The sequence below is a fragment of the Entelurus aequoreus genome, linkage group LG07 (genome assembly GCF_033978785.1).
Source record: "Entelurus aequoreus isolate RoL-2023_Sb linkage group LG07, RoL_Eaeq_v1.1, whole genome shotgun sequence".
Classification (NCBI taxonomy): Eukaryota; Metazoa; Chordata; class Actinopteri; order Syngnathiformes; family Syngnathidae; genus Entelurus; species Entelurus aequoreus.
This window is the reverse complement of record NC_084737.1, coordinates 56,766,554-56,789,548: the sequence shown is the minus strand read 5'-3', so window position 1 is coordinate 56,789,548 and position 22,995 is coordinate 56,766,554. Positions and strand designations below refer to the sequence as shown.

At 38.3% G+C, this 22,995-nt stretch overlaps 1 protein-coding gene across 6 annotated transcripts in view; it reads left to right on the top strand.

The window, feature by feature from the left end:
• cd99 (CD99 molecule) overlaps positions 1-22,995 on the top strand; it is a 45,788-nt gene that overhangs the window by 12,698 nt on the left and 10,095 nt on the right. For 2 of the 6 annotated variants that reach the window (XM_062054042.1, XM_062054044.1), the window contains 6 exons: positions 2,387-2,440; positions 3,663-3,737; positions 4,452-4,472; positions 8,040-8,060; positions 17,658-17,774; positions 17,847-17,900. In XM_062054042.1, the coding sequence (XP_061910026.1) occupies positions 2,387-2,440; positions 3,663-3,737; positions 4,452-4,472; positions 8,040-8,060; positions 17,658-17,774; positions 17,847-17,900 (342 nt within the window). Of the gene's footprint in view, positions 1-2,386; positions 2,441-3,662; positions 3,738-4,451; positions 4,473-8,039; positions 8,061-14,983; positions 15,924-17,657; positions 17,775-17,846; positions 17,901-22,995 lie in introns of those variants that run through there. The other 4 variants (XM_062054043.1, XM_062054045.1, XM_062054046.1 and 1 more) reach the window with 3 other exon arrangements.

Genomic DNA, 22,995 nt, shown 5'->3' with positions numbered 1-22,995 from the left:
AATGCAGGTCACGACATGTAAAGGGAGCATTGTTGGTGGTTTTTAGATGTGTTTTTAGCAGGCTTTATAGACGGAAAGAGACTCTCCATTACCTGCCTCTTGCTCGCAATTTTTCTGTATTTATTAACACACATAAAAAAGAAAGATGTATTCTTGTATCACATAGCAATTGCGAATGATTTGCAAAGTTCCCCCCCAAAAGTGCAGTTTCCCTTTAAGACTTATATAAAGTGTATGTTTAAAATGTCTTATTCTACATGATGTACAAGTGCCATATTGGGAGGTTGGTGTTTTTAATTCTGGATCTCGCGTCACGTAACTTGCGTAAGCAACGTCGTCTTGCCCTTCCCCCTGCGTATCTTCCCGCAAGCCATGCGTGCACCTCCCAAAAATCCTAGCTTGGCATCAGCAGCGGCGCAGACGCACCTGTGATTGGTCAGTTTTTTCATAGGAGGGTCCCCGACCACAGGAAAGCAAACTTTGTGTTTGAAATGCAGAAATTATTGAATGAAGTTAAGCAACAGTGATTAAATATTTGCATGAAAACAGATTTTGTGTACTTTATTTCTCGGTGCACTCTAAAAATAATTCCCGAATGTGTCGGTCTTCGGCTTAATGTGTCGTTGTTGCGTCCAGAAGAAAGTCACAAAGTATGACATTCTTTTTAACTTTTATTGCCAAACATCAATAACACATGACCATACACATTAACACCAGGCACTTAACAGTTTTGTTTATTAGCAATTATATGACAGCTCTCTCTCTTAACCCATGTCCCGAATAGCGTTGCAAATAATAATAGCGTCCTTTGTCGCAACTCGTTCGGAAGTTTCACAGTCCATCTTGATCAGGGGTCCCCAAACTTTTTGACTCGGGGGCCGCATTTGGTTAAAACAATTTGGCCGGGGGCCGGGCTGTGTATATATATATATATATATATATATATATATATATATATATATATATATATATATATATATATATATATATATATATATATATATATACATATATATATTTGATATATATATATATATATATATATATATATATATATATATATATATATATATATATATATATATATATATATATATATATATATATATATATATATATATATATATATATATATATATATATATATATATATATATATATATATATATTAGATATATATAGCGCATATAGCGGTACAAAGTGGATAAGAAAAGACAAAACAAAAAAAAAAAGTATTTATTTTAATTTTATTTTTTTTAATTTTTTTTTTTTTTTTAATACTCGGGACTTCCCGCGGGCCTGATTTTGAACGCTGGCGGGCCGGATCCGAACGTCTTTTCCTCTGGTTTATAAGTAAACCTCCATTAAAAGTAAATTGATTCTGGTTGCTCCTCCTGGAGACACTGCCCCTTAGTGTTTTGGAAGAGAATTGCAAGTCTGGCGTCACCCTCACGGAAGAGCTATATTTCAAACAAGACGCTGTCAGCTATCCTTCAGGCAGCAATGGGAAGATCTTTTGTTTCTTGGGAGCTAAAGACCTACCTCACGTTCACTGTTCCTCTGCTCTCGCCACCTCACTGATAGCTATTTCATGAACAAAGTACAGTTCCACACCAGATTTTACAATATTAATCCAAATATATCCAATATCTAATTATTCTTTACAGTTTGCTGATAATAGTTAGCACGTAACCGCTTGAGGGGGTATGTGTCTCTATGCAGCTCTTGAGCGGTGGCAGGAAGGAGGCTCTGGAATCCGAGGGTTTAAGGAGAAGATTGCAGGTTTACTGTTATGGCATCGTAATGGTGAACCCCGAAAGCAGAGACTGAGACAGTACTTACAAAAAAAGATTCACAAAAAACACAAAAACAGCATGAAGGGGAAAAAACAAAAAGTACCACTAGGTAGAAAAAACAAACAACAAAAAGCATAAAGATAAAGAGCTGCAGGGACGGAACCACGAGCAAAGTTAACTAGGAGGCAGGAATGACGCAGAAAATATACACTTACCAACAAACCAGGTAATAACTAGCTTAGGCAGCAACAGGTAGGCAAAAACAATACATGCATATGGAATTAAATTGTGAAAGGCAGGAAAAAATAGTCCAACAGACATGCAGCAGATGAGCAGCTAAATGGTGGAAGCACTATATGTGGTCAAGGACTACTAGGATAATAGTAATGATGCATACGACCCAGTTAAAAGTAGAGCACCAAGCCACGTATAAAAGGTATCTTACACTCTGTATTAATGGATGGATGGATGTCAAAGGTGTTCTTATTATGCCACAGGTTAGTAATGAAGCTAATGTTCTATAGTAAAGGGACTGCACTGTAAATACTTACATAAATACATTAGCTTTCCCACTTTCCTCCTTTTTATAGACCCAAATGATAAACCTGACAAACCTGCAATCAAGCCCCCAAAGCATGGAGGAGGTAAGTGTGCAAATGTTTAAACGTATTAATCAATTTACAGTACAGTGGAACCCGCTTGAGTCGACCCCATTTATGTTGACAACTTGTCTATGTTAATCAAATCTTTAAGTCCTGAACCACCGTGTTCTTAGCACTAAAAAGTTCCTGCCTGAACCGAATAGTGACATTTTTCTGAAGAATGGGTCCTTTTATGTCAACATGTGTTGTCATTATTATCGCCAAGCAGCAGAAAACAACAAAGTGCACAAAGTGACTTCCTGTTCAATGCAAATTAGGCTTCAAAGTAAAAGCAATAATAACGTAGTATGTAATGTTATGAGTTATTTTCCTTGAATTGAATCAAAGTGCGGGCACACGTAACTTTCTTTGGCCCCATGGCGGTCGTACTTAGTTACCACAACAAGAGATTTTGGTTTTGATACTCGATTCAGCAGAATGATACACGGGCAAACCATCTAGTCTGTTATGTGTAATGTTTGATAACCGAGATTAACATTTTTTTTGAAAACCGAATCATACAAAAATTAGAGCATAGGAAAACGAGGTAACATTGCACAAGTAAACTACTGCAGTCGATCTGTGAGATAACGGTATAAAATATCATGTGACAATATAAAAAAAAGAAATATGCACAGATTATACACAGAAATTATTTCAACAAACTGAAAAAAAAAAATGTATCACCCATTCCCACCCACCCATTCGGTTCAAATGGTAAAGCAGCCATGCCAGCAACTTAAGGGTTCCAGGTTTAATTCCAGCTTCTGCCATCCTAGTGACTCCTGTTGTGTCCTTGGGCAAGAAACTTTACCCACCTTGCTCCCAGTGCCACCCACACTGGTTTAAATGGAGCTTAAAGGTATAGATAATGTGTTTCACAACAGAAAGCGCTTTGAGTCGCTAGAGAAAAAAATGCTATGTAAATATAATTAACTTCACTTAATTTTGCTCTGGACAAAGTCACGAGTCTATGTGCTTGGCTAGTTTTTATTTCAGTTATATTAACAACTGCTTATGTTGACATCAGTCAGCACATCCGATAGGCATTGACAAACGGGTTCCACAACTTCCACTGTATATTCATTTTTAAGTATTACTTTGCGTCCAGCAACAGCATATTGGTTAGTCTGGCAATATGTCTTTTTGCATAGCAAATACAATTGTTCTTAAAAACACATTATACAGTAGACCTACATTGTATGTTGTTTGTCATTTCATATAGGTGGAGGCAGTTCTTTTGATGATAAAGACTTGTATGACATAGGTGGTGGAGAGTACAAGCCTGAGGGAGGAGGAGGTAAGACGCCATTACCGGCTAGCTTTTTAAACACAGTTTTAGTAGTGCAATAACATGCATTTATGTTTTTTTAATCTTAATGTTTAGGATGGCATTTCCAGTCAAAAGTTTGTATAGAGTTTCTCATACTGAAAGAAATATGCAAATGGGTGCAAATGTTTAAATTTCATTATTTCAGACAGAGTGGCAGTAAACTTCTTGTTAAAGCCTAAATTTAGTCAGCTTTTCCTTGTGTCACTGGAATACTCTCCAGTTTACCCATAACCCTGAATAGGATAAACGGTAAAAATTAATGCATCCATTTTTAATCTCACTCGTCCATATTAGGGTCACGGGTGAGCTTGAGCCTATCCCAGTTGGCTTCGGGTGGAAGCGAGGTACACCCTAGACTGGTCACCAATCAATCACAGGGGTCATATAGACAAGCAACACTCACACTCACATTCAACCCTATGAACAATTAAGAGTCTTTAATTAGCCTAACATGCATATTTTTGGACTGTTAGGCTAAAAACATACCCGGAGAAAACACGCACGCATGAGAAGAACATGCAAACTCCACAGGGCACATCATAGGTTTCTTTTGATGTAGAAAAGCGCCATGTGAATCTAATCCATTATTATTATTATTATTATAAAAGACCCATCAGCATTAAGGGGATCATTAAGCATTGTATATTCAGAACAAATAATTATGTTCTTTCATCTTTGCAGGTCGTGCTGACCAGCCCTACGGTAAATAACCCACTTAATAGAAGTTAACCCACTTAACTAATAACTTAGTACTTACTTTTGTGTGAGTGCTGCTGGCATCATTAAACCAGCTCTTGGGCCATGTAATCAATCAGGTAGATACAGCAGGCCATCAATATCATATTAATTTTTGGCTTTTATGATTAATTTGAACCTTTCTTATTTCAGTGTGGAATGATTATACAACATATTGAATTACTTTTAAAAAAAAGTACTGGGTGCAAATGTTTAAATTTCATGAGGATTTTCTTTAACTTACACAGGGTCCAAATGAACATAAGGCTTGGCAGAATTTTTCAAATCAAATAATGTTAATATATTTTTCATTTGCACACATATATATATATACATATACATATACACACACTACCGTTCAAAAGTTTGGGGTCACCCAAACAATTTTGTGGAATAGCCTTCATTTCTAAGAACAAGAATAGACTGTAGAAAATGGATTGATGGATGGTTTCAGATGAAAGTTCTGTTTTTCTGGCCATTTTGAGTGTTTAATTAACCCCAAAAATGTGATGCTCCAGAAACTCAATCTGCTCGAAGGAAGGTCAGTTTTGTAGCTTCTGTAACGAGCTAAACTGTTTTCAAATGTGTGAACATAATTGCACAAGGGTTTTCTAATCATCAATTAGCCTTCTGAGCCAATGAGCAAACACATTGTACCATTAGAACACTGGAGTGATAGTTTCTGGAAATGGGCCTCTATACACCTATGTAGATATTGCACCAAAAACCAGACATTTGCAGCTAGAATAGTCATTTACCACATCAGCAATGTATAGAGTGTATTTCTTTAAAGTTAAGACTAGTTTAAAGTTATCTTCATTGAAAAGTACAGTGCTTTTCCTTCAAAAATAAGGACATTTCAATGTGACCCCAAACTTTTGAACGGTAGTGTATATACATGTATATGTATATGTATATGTATATGTATATATATATATATATATATATATATATATATATATATATATATATATATATATATATATATATATATATATATATATATATATATATATATATATATATATATATATATATATATATTAATATATATATTAATATATATATATATTAATATATATATGTATATATATATATATATATATATATATATATATATTAATATATATATTAATATATATATATTAATATATATATATATGTATATATATATATATATATATATATATATATATATTAATATATATATTAATATATATATTAATATATATATATATATATATATATATACATATATACATACATATATATATACATATATATATATATATATGTGTATATATATATATATATATGTATATATATATATATATATATGTATATATGTATATATATGTATGTATATGTGTGTGTGTATATCAGTGACGTGCGGTGAGGTTCATGGCTGGTGAGGCACTGACTTCATCACAGTCAGATTTACAAACATATGAACCCTAAAGAGTATCTTATTCACCATTTGATTGGCAGCAGTTAACGGGTTATGTTTAAAAGCTCATTACAGCATTCTTCCCTGCTTGGCACTCAGCATCAAGGGTTGGAATTGGGGGTTAAATTTATAAATTAAACTTTCCACGTGCAATATTGAATCTATTTAAAAAAGTTATTTAATAAGAAGCCAAAAAGTGCAAAAACAATAATGTTCGTGATGGAGGAGTTGTGAATGAATGAAATATGAAATCCGTGCTGCAGTCTGCAGGTGTACCTAATGTTGTGGCCCTGCAGTCATTACAACTCCTCCAACACGAACATTATTGTTTTTGCACTTTTTGGCTTCTTATTAAATAACTTTTTTAAATAGATTCAATCTTGCACGTGGAAAGTTTAAGTCTGGTTGTGGTGGTCCGTTCCCTGTATGATCGGTTTCAGAGCTTTGTCCGCATTTCCGGCAGTAAGTCGGATCCATTTGTAGTGAGGGTTGGACTCCGCCAAGGCTGCCCTTTGTCACCAATTCTGTTCATAAGTTTTGTGGGCAGAATTTCTAGGCGTAGTCAGGGCGTTAGGGAGATCCGGTTTGGTGGCTGTAGGATTAGGTCTCTGCTCTTTGCAGATGATGTGGCTTCATCTAGCCAGCATCTTCAGCTCTCACTGAATCGGTTCGCAGCCGAGTGTGAAGCGACTGGGATGAGAATCAGCACCTCCAAGTCTGAGTCCATGGTTCTCTCCCGGAAAAGGGTGGAGGGTCATCTCCAGGTTGGGAAGATCTTGCCCCAAGTGGAGAAGTTTAAGTATCTCGGAGTCTCGTTAACAAGTGAGGGAAGGAGTGGATCGTTAGATCGACAGGCGGATAGTGCGGCGTCTGCAGTGATGCGGACCCTGCATTGATCCGTCGTTGTGAAGAAGGAGTAATGAGCTTTGGGTTATGACTGAAATGAGAAGATCCTCCATCAGTGGCGGGGCTCTCCCTTAGAGATAGGGTGAGAAGCTCTGTCATTCGGTAAGAGCTCAGTGTAAAGCCGCTGCTCCTCCACATCGAGAGGAGCCAGATGGAAGCCCCCCGGACGCCTCCCTGGGGAGGTGTTTAAGGCACGTCCTATCGGTAGGAGGCCACGGGGAAGACCCAGGACACGTTTGGGAGACTATGTCTCCCGGCTGGCCTGGGAACGCCTCGGTATCCCCCGGTAGGAGCTTGACAAAGTAGATGGGTAGGGAGAGGGAAGTCTTGGCTTCCCTGCTTAGGCTGCTGCCCCCGCGACCTGACCTCAAATAAGCAGAAGAAGATGTATGGATGGATGGGTTAAGAAATTGTTCAAAGTGTTAACAAAGTACAAATAAGAATTTTAAAAACATCTTGAAGGTTTTTTTGGTTTTTTTTAAAAGATAATTTTATTTATCTCATAATTTGAACCATAAATGACTTACCTATTTATTAATGATAACTGTATTAATTGTTTATTTATTTACTTAATAATTATTGACTTACTCGTTTGTCTATTCATTTACTTATTAATTTATTGATTTTTTTCACAGTTGTGTTAAGTAAAAATAAAAAGTGTTACGCTATGATAAAAAGGGGTAGGATTTAATAAGATCTGCTTCCTCCTATTTCTTTTTGAACATGCTGTAATGAGAAATTGGAAATATGTTATGTATTAATATCTAATTGTATGCATTATCAAAATAAACTAACACCATAACCAAGTTTTCCCCGTCTTGCTGATTTGAAGTGATATGTGTCTTGTATTTTTGCTACTAAACCATTAAAATATGCTCACATCTGTGCTGCTAAAGATAAATGAACAGGAGCCATATTGAATTATTGCCATTCATATAGGAACCTGAGTAAGTCTCGTTGCAATCCCGCAATAGAGCTTGGCCTTGTCAAGTGAAAAGACATTTTGGAACCTTCAACAGAGACTGGTTGATTGACTGGTGACCACCTCTTACATAAGTCAGCTTGGATAGTCTGCTGACCCATGATTCTATAGGATGAATGGTAACAGCAAGAGTCAATATGCTTTTTCTATCCAGAATGATGTACAACTGTAAAATAATCATGTTTTGTCATCTTCACAGATACTGGTGATCAGCCTCAAGGTAAATAATTACATTTATTTCATGCTTTTTCAAATGTTTTTGTCTTGTTACCTCATTGTGACTGCCGTCGCCTCATTAAATCAACTCTTGAGCCCGATAATCCAATCAATCGTTACTGTGATGCATGAAAGTTATATTATGGTTATTTTGGGCCATTAATGATTTATTTGAACGAAAATAAAATTATAATACACCTTATGTAATTAATGACTTTGAAAAACCAGAATTGTTGAAAAAGGTTCTCTAATTTCCACAGGGTCAATATTGATATTAAGATTATATTATTATATTAAGATTTCCACATAGTATAGCCCCTTCAATACTTGGTTAAATATCCCTTAGCAAGTTTCACATCGACCAGACACTTTTTGTAGTCAACATGCTTCTGGTTGGATATTTGACCACTCTTCTTGGCAGAATTGATTAAGTTCATTTATATTTGGTTGGTTTCCTGGCACGTTCCCAGCTTTTAGGCATAATCCACTAATGTTCAATAGGGTTGAGGTCAGGGCTTTGGGAAGGCTATTCCAGGAGATGAATGTTAGCTGATTTATTAATTCCAAAAGCAATTTTGATGTTTTTTGGGCTCATTGTTCTGTTGGCAATTGTAACACACAATCGTGTCAAAGTTTTAGCTGTCTAACTGTTGATTTGAGGTGAATTAGAAACATTTGGAGGTAGTCCTTCTTCATGATTTCATCCACTTTGTGCTGTGAATCAGTACAGACACCAAAACATACTCCAAACACGACAAACCTGTTGTCGTTGTGGGCTAATTTGTTTCATCTGCCCAAACACACTTGCCTCCAGAAGGCACCTGGATTGCAAATTCAAGGGTGAACATATGTAAATTTTTATCTACTGTCACTTGGAAGTTTCATTCCTGCACCGTTTCAGTCCATGGTAATGTAAGACCCCTGCCACTGACATTTTGTAAAAATTTCCACAATTTTTGATTTGCTTTCAGTGTTTTCCACAGATTGGCGGTGTGGGCGTGGCTAGGAGATATGGTGAGGGCATGGCTGGGGCAGTGTCAATATGATGTTAATATATGATTTGCACGGTAATGGTGCATATAATTTCTTAAGAAAGGTGTAAAAAAAAATATCAACATTAATTTCAAACAAATCTGTGTAATTTATTAGTAATTAGTATTAAGATATATGGTTTTTTATATCGTTTTCCTCTATTTGTGTTGCTGCTTATTTTATTAGTACAATGTAATACAGGCTGAACTTTGCACACCCTAGGTCAGGGGTCGGCAACCTTTACCACTCAAAGAGCCATTTTAGCAAGTTTCACAAATTAAAGAAAATAATGGGAGCCACAAAAAAAATTTTTAAATTTTAAATGAAAAACACCGCATACAAAGCTTAAATTGCTTTGTGCTATGTTAACCAGGGGTCTCAGACACACGCACCGGCACGCACCTTAATATGGAAATTTGATGTTAGTGTGGCCCGCAAGTTTTGAATGAATGGCGCTTGATAGTGTCATACTTGCCAACCCTCTCATTATTTCCAGGAGACTCCCGAATATCAGGGCGTGATGGCGCCCTCTACAGCCTGCCCAAACAGTGTACCTGATCGACCACATGTATAATGCAGCTTCAGCTTGCTCACGTAAGTGACAGCAAGGCGTACTAGTTCCGCAGCCACACAGCTTACACTGACGATAGCCGTATAAAACAACTTTAACACTGTTACGTTACAAATATGCGCCACACTTTGAACCCACACCAAAAAAGAATGACAAACACATTTCTGGAGAACATCTGCACTGTAACACAACATAAACACAACACAACAAATACCCAGAATCCCATGCAGCACTAACTCTTCCGCTCAACCGACGCACGGAGGGGGGGAGGGTTGATGTGTGGGGGGGTTTGGTGGTAGGAGGGGTGTATAATCTAGACCGGAAGAGTTAGGGCTGCATGGGATTCTGGGTATTGGTTGTGTTGTGTTTATGTTGTGTTACGGTGGGATGTTCTCCAGAAATGTGTTTTTCATTCTTTTTTGGTGTGGGTTCACAGTGTGGCGCATATTTGTAACGTAACAGTGTTAAAGTTGTTTTATACGGCTACCGTCAGTGTAAGCTGTGTGGTTGATGAGTAAGTATGCCTTGCTGTCTCCTACGTGTGCAAGTAAAAGCTACATACAAAATGTGGCTGGGCTGGCACGCTGTTTGTAAATGCTATAGAGAACAATTACTGCAGTGCAATTAGGGCACGCCCTTAATTTAGTAATTAGAGTGAAATTAGGATTATATTTGCCCTGGGAGTTATCTAGGAGAGGCACTGAGATCCATAAGTCTCCTGGGAAAATCGGGGGCTCGGCAAGTATGCAGCTGAGCCGCATCAGAGTGGTCAAAGAGCCGCATGCGGCTCCGGAGCCGCGGGTTGCCGACTCCTGCCCTAGGTGTATTGACATGTATTATTCAGCCGTCCCTGAATGTTGGAATTTAGTTTGCCAAGAGATTGAAAAAACAACTTGAGGTTGTTTGAAAGTCTCCACAATGAAGTTACAGTAAAACTAAGCACACAAAGAAAAGTACATTAATGTACACATGAAGTGCACACACATACAATCGTGGTCAAAAGTTTACATACACTTGTAAAGAACATAATGTCATGGCTGTCTTAAGTTTCCAATAATTTCTACAACTCTTATTTTTTTGTGATAGAGTGGTTGGCGCACATACTTGTTAGTCACAAAAAACATTCATGAAGTTTGGTTCTTATATGAATTTATTATGGGTCTACTGAAAATTTGAGCAAATCTGCTGGGTCAAAAGTATACATACAGCAATGTTAATATTTGGTTACATGTCCCTTGGCAAGAGTCACTGCACTAAGGTGCTTTTGGTAGCCATCCACAAGCTTCTGGTTGAATTTTTAACCACTCCTCTTGACAAAATTGGTGCAGTTCAGCTACAGTAAATTTGTTTGGTTTTCTGACATGGACTTGTTTCTTCAGCATTGTCCACACATCAGGACATTGGGAAGGCGATTTTAAAACCTTAATTCTAGCCTGATTTAGCCATTCCTTTACCACTTTTGACGTGTGTTTGGGGTCATTGTCCTGTTGGAACACCCAACTGCGCCCAACCTCCGGGCTGATGATTTTAGGTTGTCCTGAAGAATTTGGGTTAATCCTCGTTTTTCATTTTCCCATTGACTTTCTGTAAAGCACCAGTTCCATTGGCAGCAAAACAGGCCCAGAGCATAATACTACCACCACCATGCTTGACGGTAGGCATGGTGTTCCTGGGATTAAAAGCCTCACTTTTTCTGCTCCAAACATATTGCTGGGTATTGTGGCCAAACAGCTACATTTTTGTTTCATCTGACCACTGAACTTTCCTCCAGAAGGTCTTATCTTTGTCCATGTGATGTCATAAACCATATTATAAGCTTCTCTAATATTTCTTACTACCACTTCTGATTAGTCTTTGTTGCACTAAATCAACCATATACAATGTATTGTTGGACGTTTTTATATGGTAACGTTACTGTAGTGTGAACTGCATTTATTTCATGTGGTATATACGTACATTGCTAGCAATAGCGTTTGTGTTTCCTCTTTAACCACCATGTTTGAAAGTTGCAGAAAGAGTCCATATTTTCCACAAGTTGTTTATATTACGACAAGGCAAGCAAAAATTTGCTTTCGTGGATGTGTCCATCTTGATTTCCGACTTCGTAAATGGAATGCGTCGTTCCCAGCCTCGACTTTCAACTTTCAAGGTAAATGATCCATACCAAGGTTTAATGCACCATATCTACGGACATTTCGTTCTCAAACCACAAACTCAAAATTTTAAAATAAATAATGTAGTCTAAGTTTTGTGGAACATTATTGTAGGAGATGGAAGGACACATATAACGTGGAAGTTGAAGTTACTTACTGCATGGCAAAATCTTAAAAAGAAAAAATACTTTTTATTTTTGTCTGTTTTTTTTACCTGTAGCACCCCGCCACAAGTAAATCAACACTATATGGGGAAACACTGGCTTTTGTAATAAACGTGTTAAATTGTAGAGAAACTTAATGGACTGTGTACATGGGCAAGGCAGGCACCGGGAACGTCCCCTGCACTTTCTCTACCTTCTCTTTATGTCCTCCGCACTTTTCTGGCTTGTAATACAGAGTTAGATAACATTAAATTATGTTATGAAGTGTTCAACAATTTGCTCACACATTTGTTGACAAAGTGGTGACCCTCGCCCCATCCTTGTTTGTGAATGACTGAGCATTTCATGGAATCTACTTTTATACCCAATCATGGCACCCACCTGTTCCCAATTTGCCTGTTCACCTGTGGGATGTTCCAAATAAGTGTTTGATGAGCATTCCTCAACTTTATCAGTATTTATTGCCACCTTTCCCAACTTCTTTGTCACGTGTTGCTGGCATCAAATTCTAAAGTTAATGATTATTTGCAAAAGAAATTTTTTTTATCAGTTTGAACATCAAATATGTTGTCTTTGTAGCATATTCAACTGAATATGGGTTGAAAATGATTTGCAAATCATTGTATTCCGTTTATATTCACATCTAACACAATTTCCCAACTCATATGGAAACGGGGTTTGTATATGGTTGTATATTTATACATATGTATGTGTGTTTGTATGTATATATATATATATGTGTGTATGTATATGTGTGTGTGTATATATATATATTTGTGTATGTATATATATATATGTGTGTATATATATGTGTGTGTGTATATATATATATATTTGTGTATATATATATATATATATATATATATATATATATATATATATATATATATATATATATATATATATATGGGCAGCACGGTGGCAGAGGGGTTAGTGCATCTGCCTCACAATACGAAGGTCCTGAGTAGTCGTGAGTTCAATCCCGGCCTCGGGATCTTTCTGTGTGGAGTTTGCATGTTCTCCCCGTGACTGCGTGGGTTCCCTCCGGGTACTCCGGCTTCCTCCCACCTCCAAAGACATGCACCTGGGGATAGGTTGATTGGCAACACTAAAATTGGCCCTAGTGTGTGAATGTGAGTGTGAATGTTGTCTGTCTATCTGTGTTGGCCCTGCGATGAGGTGGCGACTTGTCCAGGGTGTACCCCGCCTTCCGCCCGATTGCAGCTGAGATAGGCTCCAGCGCCCCCCGCGACCCCGAAGGGAATAAGCGGTAGAAAATGGATGGATGGATATATATATATATATATATATATATATATATATATATATATATATACATACATATATATGTATGTGTGTGTGTATGGAAGACTAGATACGTGAGAACTGAAACAGCATGCTGTCGAAATGGCAACAACAGGGGATGCATGTGCATGTACAAGACAGTCTGCCCCACAACAAGAGGATGGAGAAAATTAGGGAACTTATTAAATACAATGGCGGACTCAGGCAAAGTTCTTCGGGTAAATCTTTAGCATAAATAGAAATATTTGCTGACATCATGGGAAAAACATCATAGTTCGGCAAATTCCAAACGGCTCGTTTGGAGGAAGTATGAAGGCAGGCAAGGTTGTTTTATAAATATCTCCGCCATGCCTCCATGGTTTGATTGAAATATTTTAGAGCTTATGGTGATCAAAATACACAAAAAGAGATACCAATAGGTAAGAAAAGTTGGTTTTGCATAATAAATAAATAAATGGGTAATAATAATAAATACCCTTTAGTAAAGCTCCACTTTTCCAAACATGTGCTAGCTTGATGCTAATATATATTGGCTTTGCTATTGACATGTTTGTGATTAGCCTTAACAATTTTACATGACAATTTCAACACCTCCAAATTTGTTATTGAAAAGTATGACTAAGATGCACGTTAAAATCAAACCGCTGGTGCATAATAAATACAATACTGACAGTATTAAGACTGTTAAAGGCGCAACAACAACAAAAAAACCCTAACCCTAACCTAGCAAAGACTGAACTGACTAGCCAAGACACCATAAACTATACATTACTGCCATCTAATGTCTTGGACTTGCAACTGTAATTGCAATTTATTGTCATACTTAAAAATGGGACTCAGACATGTTATATTAAATTAAGATTTAACAACTGGACAGAAATGACCATAATCAGATTATTTGTAAAGATTGCAAAAAAAAAAAAGTGTTTTATTGTCAAAAACAATTAATATTTATTAACACACTGAGCACTGGTATCGATTACCAGGTACCGGAGGAGTGTTGCCGTTTTGGTTCAAATGTGACCGATAACCATCCCTACGAGTAATTTATTCAAAACTAATAAATGGAATGTACAACAAATTGTCATTACTATTACAGCAATTCAAAACATTTAGAACGTGCAAAAAACGACTTACTGGAAATGTAATGTTTGATGCTCTTAATTCCCGGTGTTCCTGAATGCTACTTCACTCACCATTGGTGCAGAATGAGGAAGTGATGTGTTGTTGATGTGGCTACTGACTAGCCCAGGGCTGCGGCACTAACGTTTTTATGAGGGCTGCTGTTAAAGTGTTCAGGTCAGCAATAAAGTTTATACAGAGCATTGGACTTCTGTTGGGACGCTACATTACTTACAAGATGTTACTTGTATAACATCATCTTTAAGCACTCGTTTCAGGTGCATGAGTCTGCATTCACTTAGTTACCACTTACTGGAACTATGGTTTAAGGCGGCACCGGTGCCATAATGGAATTGGGTTTTGGTTCCCATTCCTAATTCTGACTTATGAGAGGTGCAGTGAAACAATACTTTGCTTTTTCTTTCAACTGTGGCAGCTCCACCAATTATTTAATTTCATGAGCGTTTTTACTTTGATTGTATTTTACTTAGCTCTCAAGTGTGACTTTTCACCCTGGTGTGGTGTCGGTCTGGTCCGGTCTATGTGGCTAAAACTATGGTCCAATTTTGTGTTGTTGCAGACCCAGATCTTCCGTGGCGCCAAATCCTGAAGATGCTAATTTCTAACATGCCGGAGGAATTCTTTATGTGGCTGTCCAATGCTAAACAGATCTTAGAGAGGATCTTGGAACTGGTCCAAACTTTGGTCTGATTGGACTAATTCTTGAAGAGGATTGACATTTAGATATCTCTCAGCTTTGTACCTTTTACTAAGGGACTTTATTATGGGTATTCAAAGAAAGTCCAATTCAAATGGACTTTTTGTCTTGTTTTATTTACGGGGCTTTCTCAACTCAGACTGAAGGCTTGGCCCAGGAAATGTACTTTCGCCAGGTCCTTGTTGATGTCAGACACATTAGTTACAAAGTTGTCCCTTCTTAGGAAAGGACCACAAATCACTGCAACATTTGTCAATGTCACACAAACAACTTGAGCATTTCCAACGATTACAGCCAAAACTACTTGGGTTTCCTCGTCACAGTTCTCGTTGGAACATTTGTTCTTCTCTCCTGTCTCATTTTCGTGTTTTTGGCTTTCATTGTTTGGGTTGTGTATTCATAGTCTGTTGCTATTTGTTTTGTGTGCAGAATGTAGGTCACAGTTTTTGTATTATTAGCAGTACTTGATGTAAATATCAACCAAAAATGGTGCCAGGTGTCAGTTTTAATGAAGCTGCACATTTTTTCATCATGATTCTGATTCATTCAAGATCATGAGAGCTACAAGTGTTAGAGTAGAAATGTAAGTGTGATGAAACATTGTATGGTGACACCATCTACATTATCTCATCATGGGGATACTGTCCATGTCATATTACTTTGGGGCTTTTAAGGATATATTTGTTTGATTGATTTTATTTATAATTTTTTTCTCTAGGGTGAAACAGTTTGTAAAAAAAAAAAAAGAAAAGCAAATTAATAAAACGAGCATTTGGTGCAGAAGTCTGAATTTACTTTGGACTTTTTTCTAATGCGCACACAGTTAAAATGATACTTCAAAATATACTACACACAGTACTAGAGATGTCCGATAATATCGGACATCGGATAAATGCTTTAAAATGTAATAACGGAAATTATCGGGATCGTTTTTTTATTTTTATTAAATCAACATAAAAAACACAAGATACACTTACAATTAGTGCACCAACCCAAAAAACCTCCCTCCCCCATTTACACTCATTCAGACAAAAGGGTTGTTTCTTTCTGTTATCAATATTCTGGTTCCTACATTATATATCAATATATATCAATACAGTCTGCAAGGGATACAGTCCGTAAGCACACATGATTGTGCGTGCTGCTGGTCCACTAATAGTACTAACCTTTAACAGTTCATTTTACTCATTTTCATTAATTACTAGTTTCTATGTAACTGTATTTATATTGTTTTACTTTCTTTTTTATTCAAGAAAATGTTTTTAATTTATCTTATTTTATTTTATTTTATTTTTTAAAAAGGACCTTATCTCACCATACCTGGTTGTCCAAATTAGGCATAATAATGTGTTAATTCCACGACTGTATATATCGGTATCGGTTGATATCGGTATCGGTAATTAAGAGTTGGACAATATCGGATATCGGCAAAAAAGCCATTATCGGACATCCCTATACAGTACATATATACATGTTGTACACCCCACTAATACCTTACTTAGTTCGTGCAGAATTAGACTCTTCGAGGCCACTTACTTTCAAAGCGCCACCATCTGACCTCTCGACAGTTCCTGGTGGAGAGAACATCACGGAGCTGGAGCAACCTGACCTGACTCTGTGTGATTTTGTTTACCTTTTCCCAAACTCAAGGGCTCATCAAAGAACTCTTCTGACACACATCATACTCCTTTTGAATCATTTTCACAGATGTATTTTTTTTATTAGGGCTGTCAAAATTAACAAGTTAGCTTGTGATTAATCACAAAAATGATCGTATTATTCATGAACACATTTAGATTAATCATTAAATTTATTTTGACCGCGCAATGTTTAAAAATGTTCCCGGATAACATTCTGACAATAAAATTGCATTTATGTACATTATTTTTTATTTTTCTTGACTAATTTTAATCATGCATAGATATACAGTACAGGCCAAAAGTTTGGACACACCTTCTCAATTAATGCATTTTCTTGATTTTCATGACTATTGTAGATTGTTACTGAAGGCATCAAAACTATGAATGAACACATGTGGAGTTATGTACTTACCAAAAAAAAGGTGAAATAACTGAAATCATGTTTTATATTCTAGTCTCTTCAAAATAGCCACCCTTTGCTCTGATTACTTTTTTGCACACTTTTGGCATTCTGTCGATGAGCATCACCTGGAATGGTTCTCACTTCACAGGTGTGCTGAAAGCTCATCGAGAGAATGCCAAGAGTGTGCAAAGCAGTAATCAGAGCAAAGGGTGGCCATTTAGAAGAAACTAGAATATAAAACATGTTTTCAGTTATTTCACCTTTTTTTGTTAAGTGCATAACTCCACATGTGTTCATTCATAGTTTTGATGCCTTCAGTGACAATCTACAATGTAAATAGTCATGAAAATAAAGAAAACACATTGAATGAGGAGAAGGTGTGTCCAAACTTCTTGATCTGCTGCTGTGAATAAATCAATAAGTACAATTCAGACTGCTTCACTTCAAGGTCCATCAAGCAAAATTCTCAGATGTATTTTGATTTGTTTTGAAGAGGCTGGATCCGGGACAATTGCAGGAATTGCCAGCGCCATTGGAGTGGCTATTCTAGGAGCAGCATCAAGTTACTTTGCTTACCAAAAGAAAAAACTGTGCTTCAAGATTCAAGGAGGTAATTCTGGACCCTTTCTTACATAGTATAGTTTATGTTGGTGCTGAGGTTGTACAACTGGTTTATGTGCAGGTGCTGACCCAGAGATGGGCAAAGGCCATCATGGTACCCAGTCTAATCCTCAAGGTAGGTTTTTAGCAGTTATTTTAATATTGGCTAACTTCAAAACATCCAATATGGCAAAATTAATGACAAGCACAGGAGAAATGCAGGAATACACCTTCTAATTTAATTTGCTGTTGAACATTTAAGTAATACAAATACTGTGAGAAAATGTTCACAATGTAAAAATACTTGGAACGTAAATTCACTGGTGATAGTGAAACATGAATAATACTGTAAGCATTCTTTCTGTATAGTAACAATGACTAAAACCCTTCATTGTACAATACATTGTTTATATAGTGTTTAAATTATACACACATATTCATGCAATTTTACAAAAAAAAAACAATGTAAGCTCTCCACATACAGAAAGGGTTGCGGGTGAGTTGGAGCCTACCCCAGTTTACTTTAGGCAATATACAGTGGGGTACACTCTGTACTGGTCACCAGTTAGTGTACAAATAGTGGCGAGCAGCAGCACCTCGGTGTTGCCATAGAGAGGACCAGAAATAAACCTAAAGGTATGCAAAGTATGTGTGCAAGGCGTCCACAACACTTGGAGACATATATCACTGTACTGTACTGTGAAGAAATACTAATATTTCATCCCCTACTCATTTTGGAAATGAGAGAGAGAATGCTAACAAAAACCCAGAGAAAAAATGGGAAATATTTACTACACATTAATCATTGTGACCCCACATAGTGGTTATGTGTCTATGAAACACATAAATGAGTCCTGTCCCTTTAAGAAAATACTCCTAATCTCAACTCATTGTGTGAATAAAATATGCCTGTCACCCAAACACTCTCTTCAATTCCAAACTCTGAAAAATGAAAGCATGCGGGGGCCATTTTGATATTTTTCATATTCAAAACCAATACAATATATATTGTAACCCTTAGGGCTCCCCTCAATATGGTGACTATTAAAGGTCTCGGGGCCCCAAAAGGGTCTCAGTCATTTTAAGTGTTAAACATAATCAAATATTAATATTTTTTTACTTTCAATATTTAAATATATCTCCTCGCTGCCATGAAGTTTTTATTTTTTTTTCCTGTTTTTTTTTTTATTTTTCCAAAGAAAAACGTATTTATCAATCACGAAAACAAAAACTGTGCAAAATTTCCACCAAAACATTTTTTTTTAATGGAATATTTGATGTGAAGTACTCAATCATTCATAAGAACATTGCTTTTGATTCATTTTTATTTTTTTTTGAACAATCACAGTTTAAAAAAACAATCAGACTGGGATCCAAAAGTCCTCCACTCATAAAAGTGTTAAAAATAAGTTGTATATTAATATATAATATTTTTACTTTCAACTCTTCAATCTCTACATCAGACATGGGCTGTATGCGGTCGTTAAGGTTTTCAACCCAGCCCACTGGACGTCTCCGACATTTTTTTTTTTTTAAACCTTTACCATTGAAACTGGAACCGCCAATAGTTTGTATTCCAATACATGACTTCTTCCCCGAAGTGAAAACCAGTGGTGGTCAACCAAGCCAAGATGAGCGCGCAAACTATCTGAGTACAAGAGGCTTAAATCTTTCTACAAAAACTAGGTACGGGCAAAAAAATCTAACTATGCAATGGAATAGATGCCTATTATTTATCAAAAAAAGATTTGCGGAGTTGTCATGTTATGTGGTCATGTTTTGTTTGGTTATGTTCTGTTGGTTTTTGGACTCTTTTAGTTCCTGTTTGTGCACTCTTGTTTGTTTTGTTACCATGACGACCGATTAGTTCACCTGTCCTCATGTGACTCACGCACCTGGCTCATTTGGACTCACGCACCTGCCACTAATCAAGACATTATTATTTAAGCCTGTAGTTGCCAGGTAGTCGGCCTGGCGACATTGCTCATTTCCTACTCTGTATCTGCTCTGTTCATGCTCGCTTCATGCCATGGATTCATGCTCTGCCAAGTAAGTTTTTGTTTATCAATGCCACAGTTAGTGACTTTTGTTTCATGTCCATAGTCGGCCTAAGTGCTAGTTTTTGTTTCCCACGCTAAGTTTGTGCCTCCGCTGTGAGCGCTTTTTGTTTGTACCCTTTTTATGTATTTACCTTCAAGCCATGACTGGTCTGGTCCGATTGCATTCCGGGAAAACAATCCACGCAGTAAGCTGCATCATAGTCCGCATTGAAGACAGGAGTGATATCAAGGATTATACGTCGGTCGCCTTCCTAGACGTATCGAACTTTTGTACTCCAGACGCCATTTTACACGACAAAACAGAGAGAAACTTGGAAAAGCATGGAGGTCTACAACTTCTTTGTGTGTGGCTGGATCAAAGTAACCTGACCAGATCCTTGTAGTTGGCTGAGCTCCACACAAGGATCTGGGACTTCTCAATAGGAGATGTGTAACAAACGCACCCAAGTTCCCCGGGTGTCTTTGCCACTACGCAATTAAGGAGTCACGGGTGGGACCTGATATTCAGCTGGGAATGATTAATATATTAAATAAACACAAGACATGTATAACTATTAGCCACAAAACGATCAGGCATATATTTAATATGCCACAAATTAATCCCGCATAGCAAACAACTCCCCCCTCCCGTCCATATAACCCGCCAATATAAATCAAACACCTACACAACACACTAAATCCCACAGCCCAAAGTTCATACAACACATATATTTCCCCAAAGTCCCAAAAGTTACGTACGTGACATGCACGTAGCGTGACATGCACGTACGGGCAAGCGATGGATGTTTGAAAGCCGCAGCAGTGTACTCACGGTACCGAGACTGCGCATCCAACTCAAAGTCCTCCTGGAAAGAGTCCCTGTTCTCCCGGTTCTCCACAGGCCAATGGAAAGCACACCAAAAAAGTCAAAAGGCAGGTTATTCCAAGAAGTGGCTCCGTGGCAAAAAACACTGCGTCTGACAGGTGCTCCAGGTGGTTAGTGACGTCACTTTCCGCTTCCGCCCGGTCCGATAGAACCGGATGCCTTTTATATCCCCACATATTATTTACGTACATATTTAATATTAACAAGATTATTAAATACGCCTGTAACAGTTTATAATAAGTAAATGGATGACAATAAGTATATATATATATTTATTTTCCCAGCTGAGCACAAGTTAACTGTGACTGGCAATTTATTATATATATATATATCGATGGACCCCTATGGCCATTACATTCCCCCCCCCCCAGCCAGCGGCTTATGGGGACCATAATAGGGTTTCATGTTTACCACATTAATAGTATCCACCTTACACTTATCAGTCAACCAACGAATACTGTAATTTACAGGACCCAACTTCTTCTCTACCCGCACAGGCCCTAACCATCTGGGTGCTAGTTTGGCAGAGAATTTACTTGAAGCTTTGGAAAGTGGGTGCGCCCTAATCCAGACCAGATCCCCAACTACAAAGTGTACATCTTTGTGTCGTGCATTATAATATCTGGCTTGTCGAGCTTTGGACGCGCCTACATGTCTCTCCACTTCCTCCTTTAGGTGTGTGTGTGTAAGTATGGTGTGATATGCAGATGTGTGTGGTGGTGGAGCTTTGTGCACCAGTCGTTCCAGGGGTCCCATCAGATTCCGCCCGAGAGTCAACCTGGCAGGGGTTGAACCAGTCGTCTCATGGACAGCGGTGTTAAGGGCAAACCGGAATTCAGGCAGCCACTTATCCCAGTCCTGATGATGGTTCCCTACGAAGGCGGCAATCATGGTCTTGAGGGTGCGATTGACTCGTTCTGTCATGTTGGTTTGGGGGTGGTAAGCTGTGGTTAGTTTATGGGTTACCCCCCAGGATTCGCACAGACGGGACATCAGTTGGCTTGTGAACTGTGGCCCTCGGTCAGACACAAGATATGTGGGAACTCCCCAGCGAGTGAAAATGTCATTTTTGAGAATTTGGCAGACCTTGGGAGTTTTGGCGTCTTTCAGGGCAAAAAGCTCTACCCACTTGGAGTAGTAGTCCACCACCACCATCAGCACAGAGTTCCGGTCCTTACTGAGGGGAAAAGGTCCCATGAAGTCCACCCCCAGCATCTCTCCTGGGGCGTTGACAGTAGAGGACTGGAGTTGTCCAGCTGGCTTGTCGTAGGGGTTTTTGTATTGTTGACAAGTCCTGCATGCTTGGACGTGACTCCAGACGTCTTTCCTTACTGTCGGCCACCAAGCTACTTCCAGAATCTTCAAGAGCGTCTTCATTCTCCCCAGATGTCCTCCGAATGGACTGTCATGAAAGTAGGCCAGGAACTGCGGCACCAGAGACAATGGCACTACCAGCTGATAATTGAAGCCGCCATACTTAGATGGTACTCCCCGGTACCACACCCCTTGCTGAAGTTGATAGTGGATCCGGCCAGGTGTAGGTTGGTCAACAGAAGGTCCACATTCCAGACATGTTGTATCAGTTTTTTGAGCCTCAGAAAGATCTTGCAGTGTGCTGGGGAGATCTGACCAGTAGGTTTTCGGAACAACAAGGCAAATCTTCCCTTCTGGTGATTGGGGTGCCCGTGACAGTGCATCCGGTACCACATTGCAGCAGCCCTTCTTGTAATGGACTCTGAATGTGAATCCCTGTAGTCTCAGCGTCCATCGTGTAAGTCGGGACGAAGTCTTAGGGCAGTTGAATGCCCAGGCAAGAGCACTGTGGTCCGTGAAGACATCAAAAGTTGTTCCCTCGAGGAAATGTCTCCACTTCTCAACTGCCCACACCACAGCCAAGCACTCTTTTTCGGCAGTGGAGTAGCGGACTTCAGCTCCTTGGAGCGCTCTGGAGGCAAAGGCAATTGGCCGTTCTTCACCTTCAAGGCGTTGCATCAGGACCGCGCCGAGGCCCAAGTCACTGGCATCACAGTGAACCTGGAAACTGATTTGTGGATGGGGCTGAGCAAGCACTGGTGGAGACTGTAAAAGGGATTTGAGGTGGTCGAAGGCCTCCTGGCAGGTAGGACTCCACTCCCAAGGAACATCCTTCTTCTTTAGTTGGTTTAGAGGAGACGAAATGTCGGCCAGCCTGGGGATGAACTTGTGGTACCAGCCGACCATGCCAAGAAACCTCTGAAGACTCTTCAGGTCTGTGGGAGGGGGGTATGCAGTTATTGCTGATATTTTTTCCGGATCTACTTCCACTC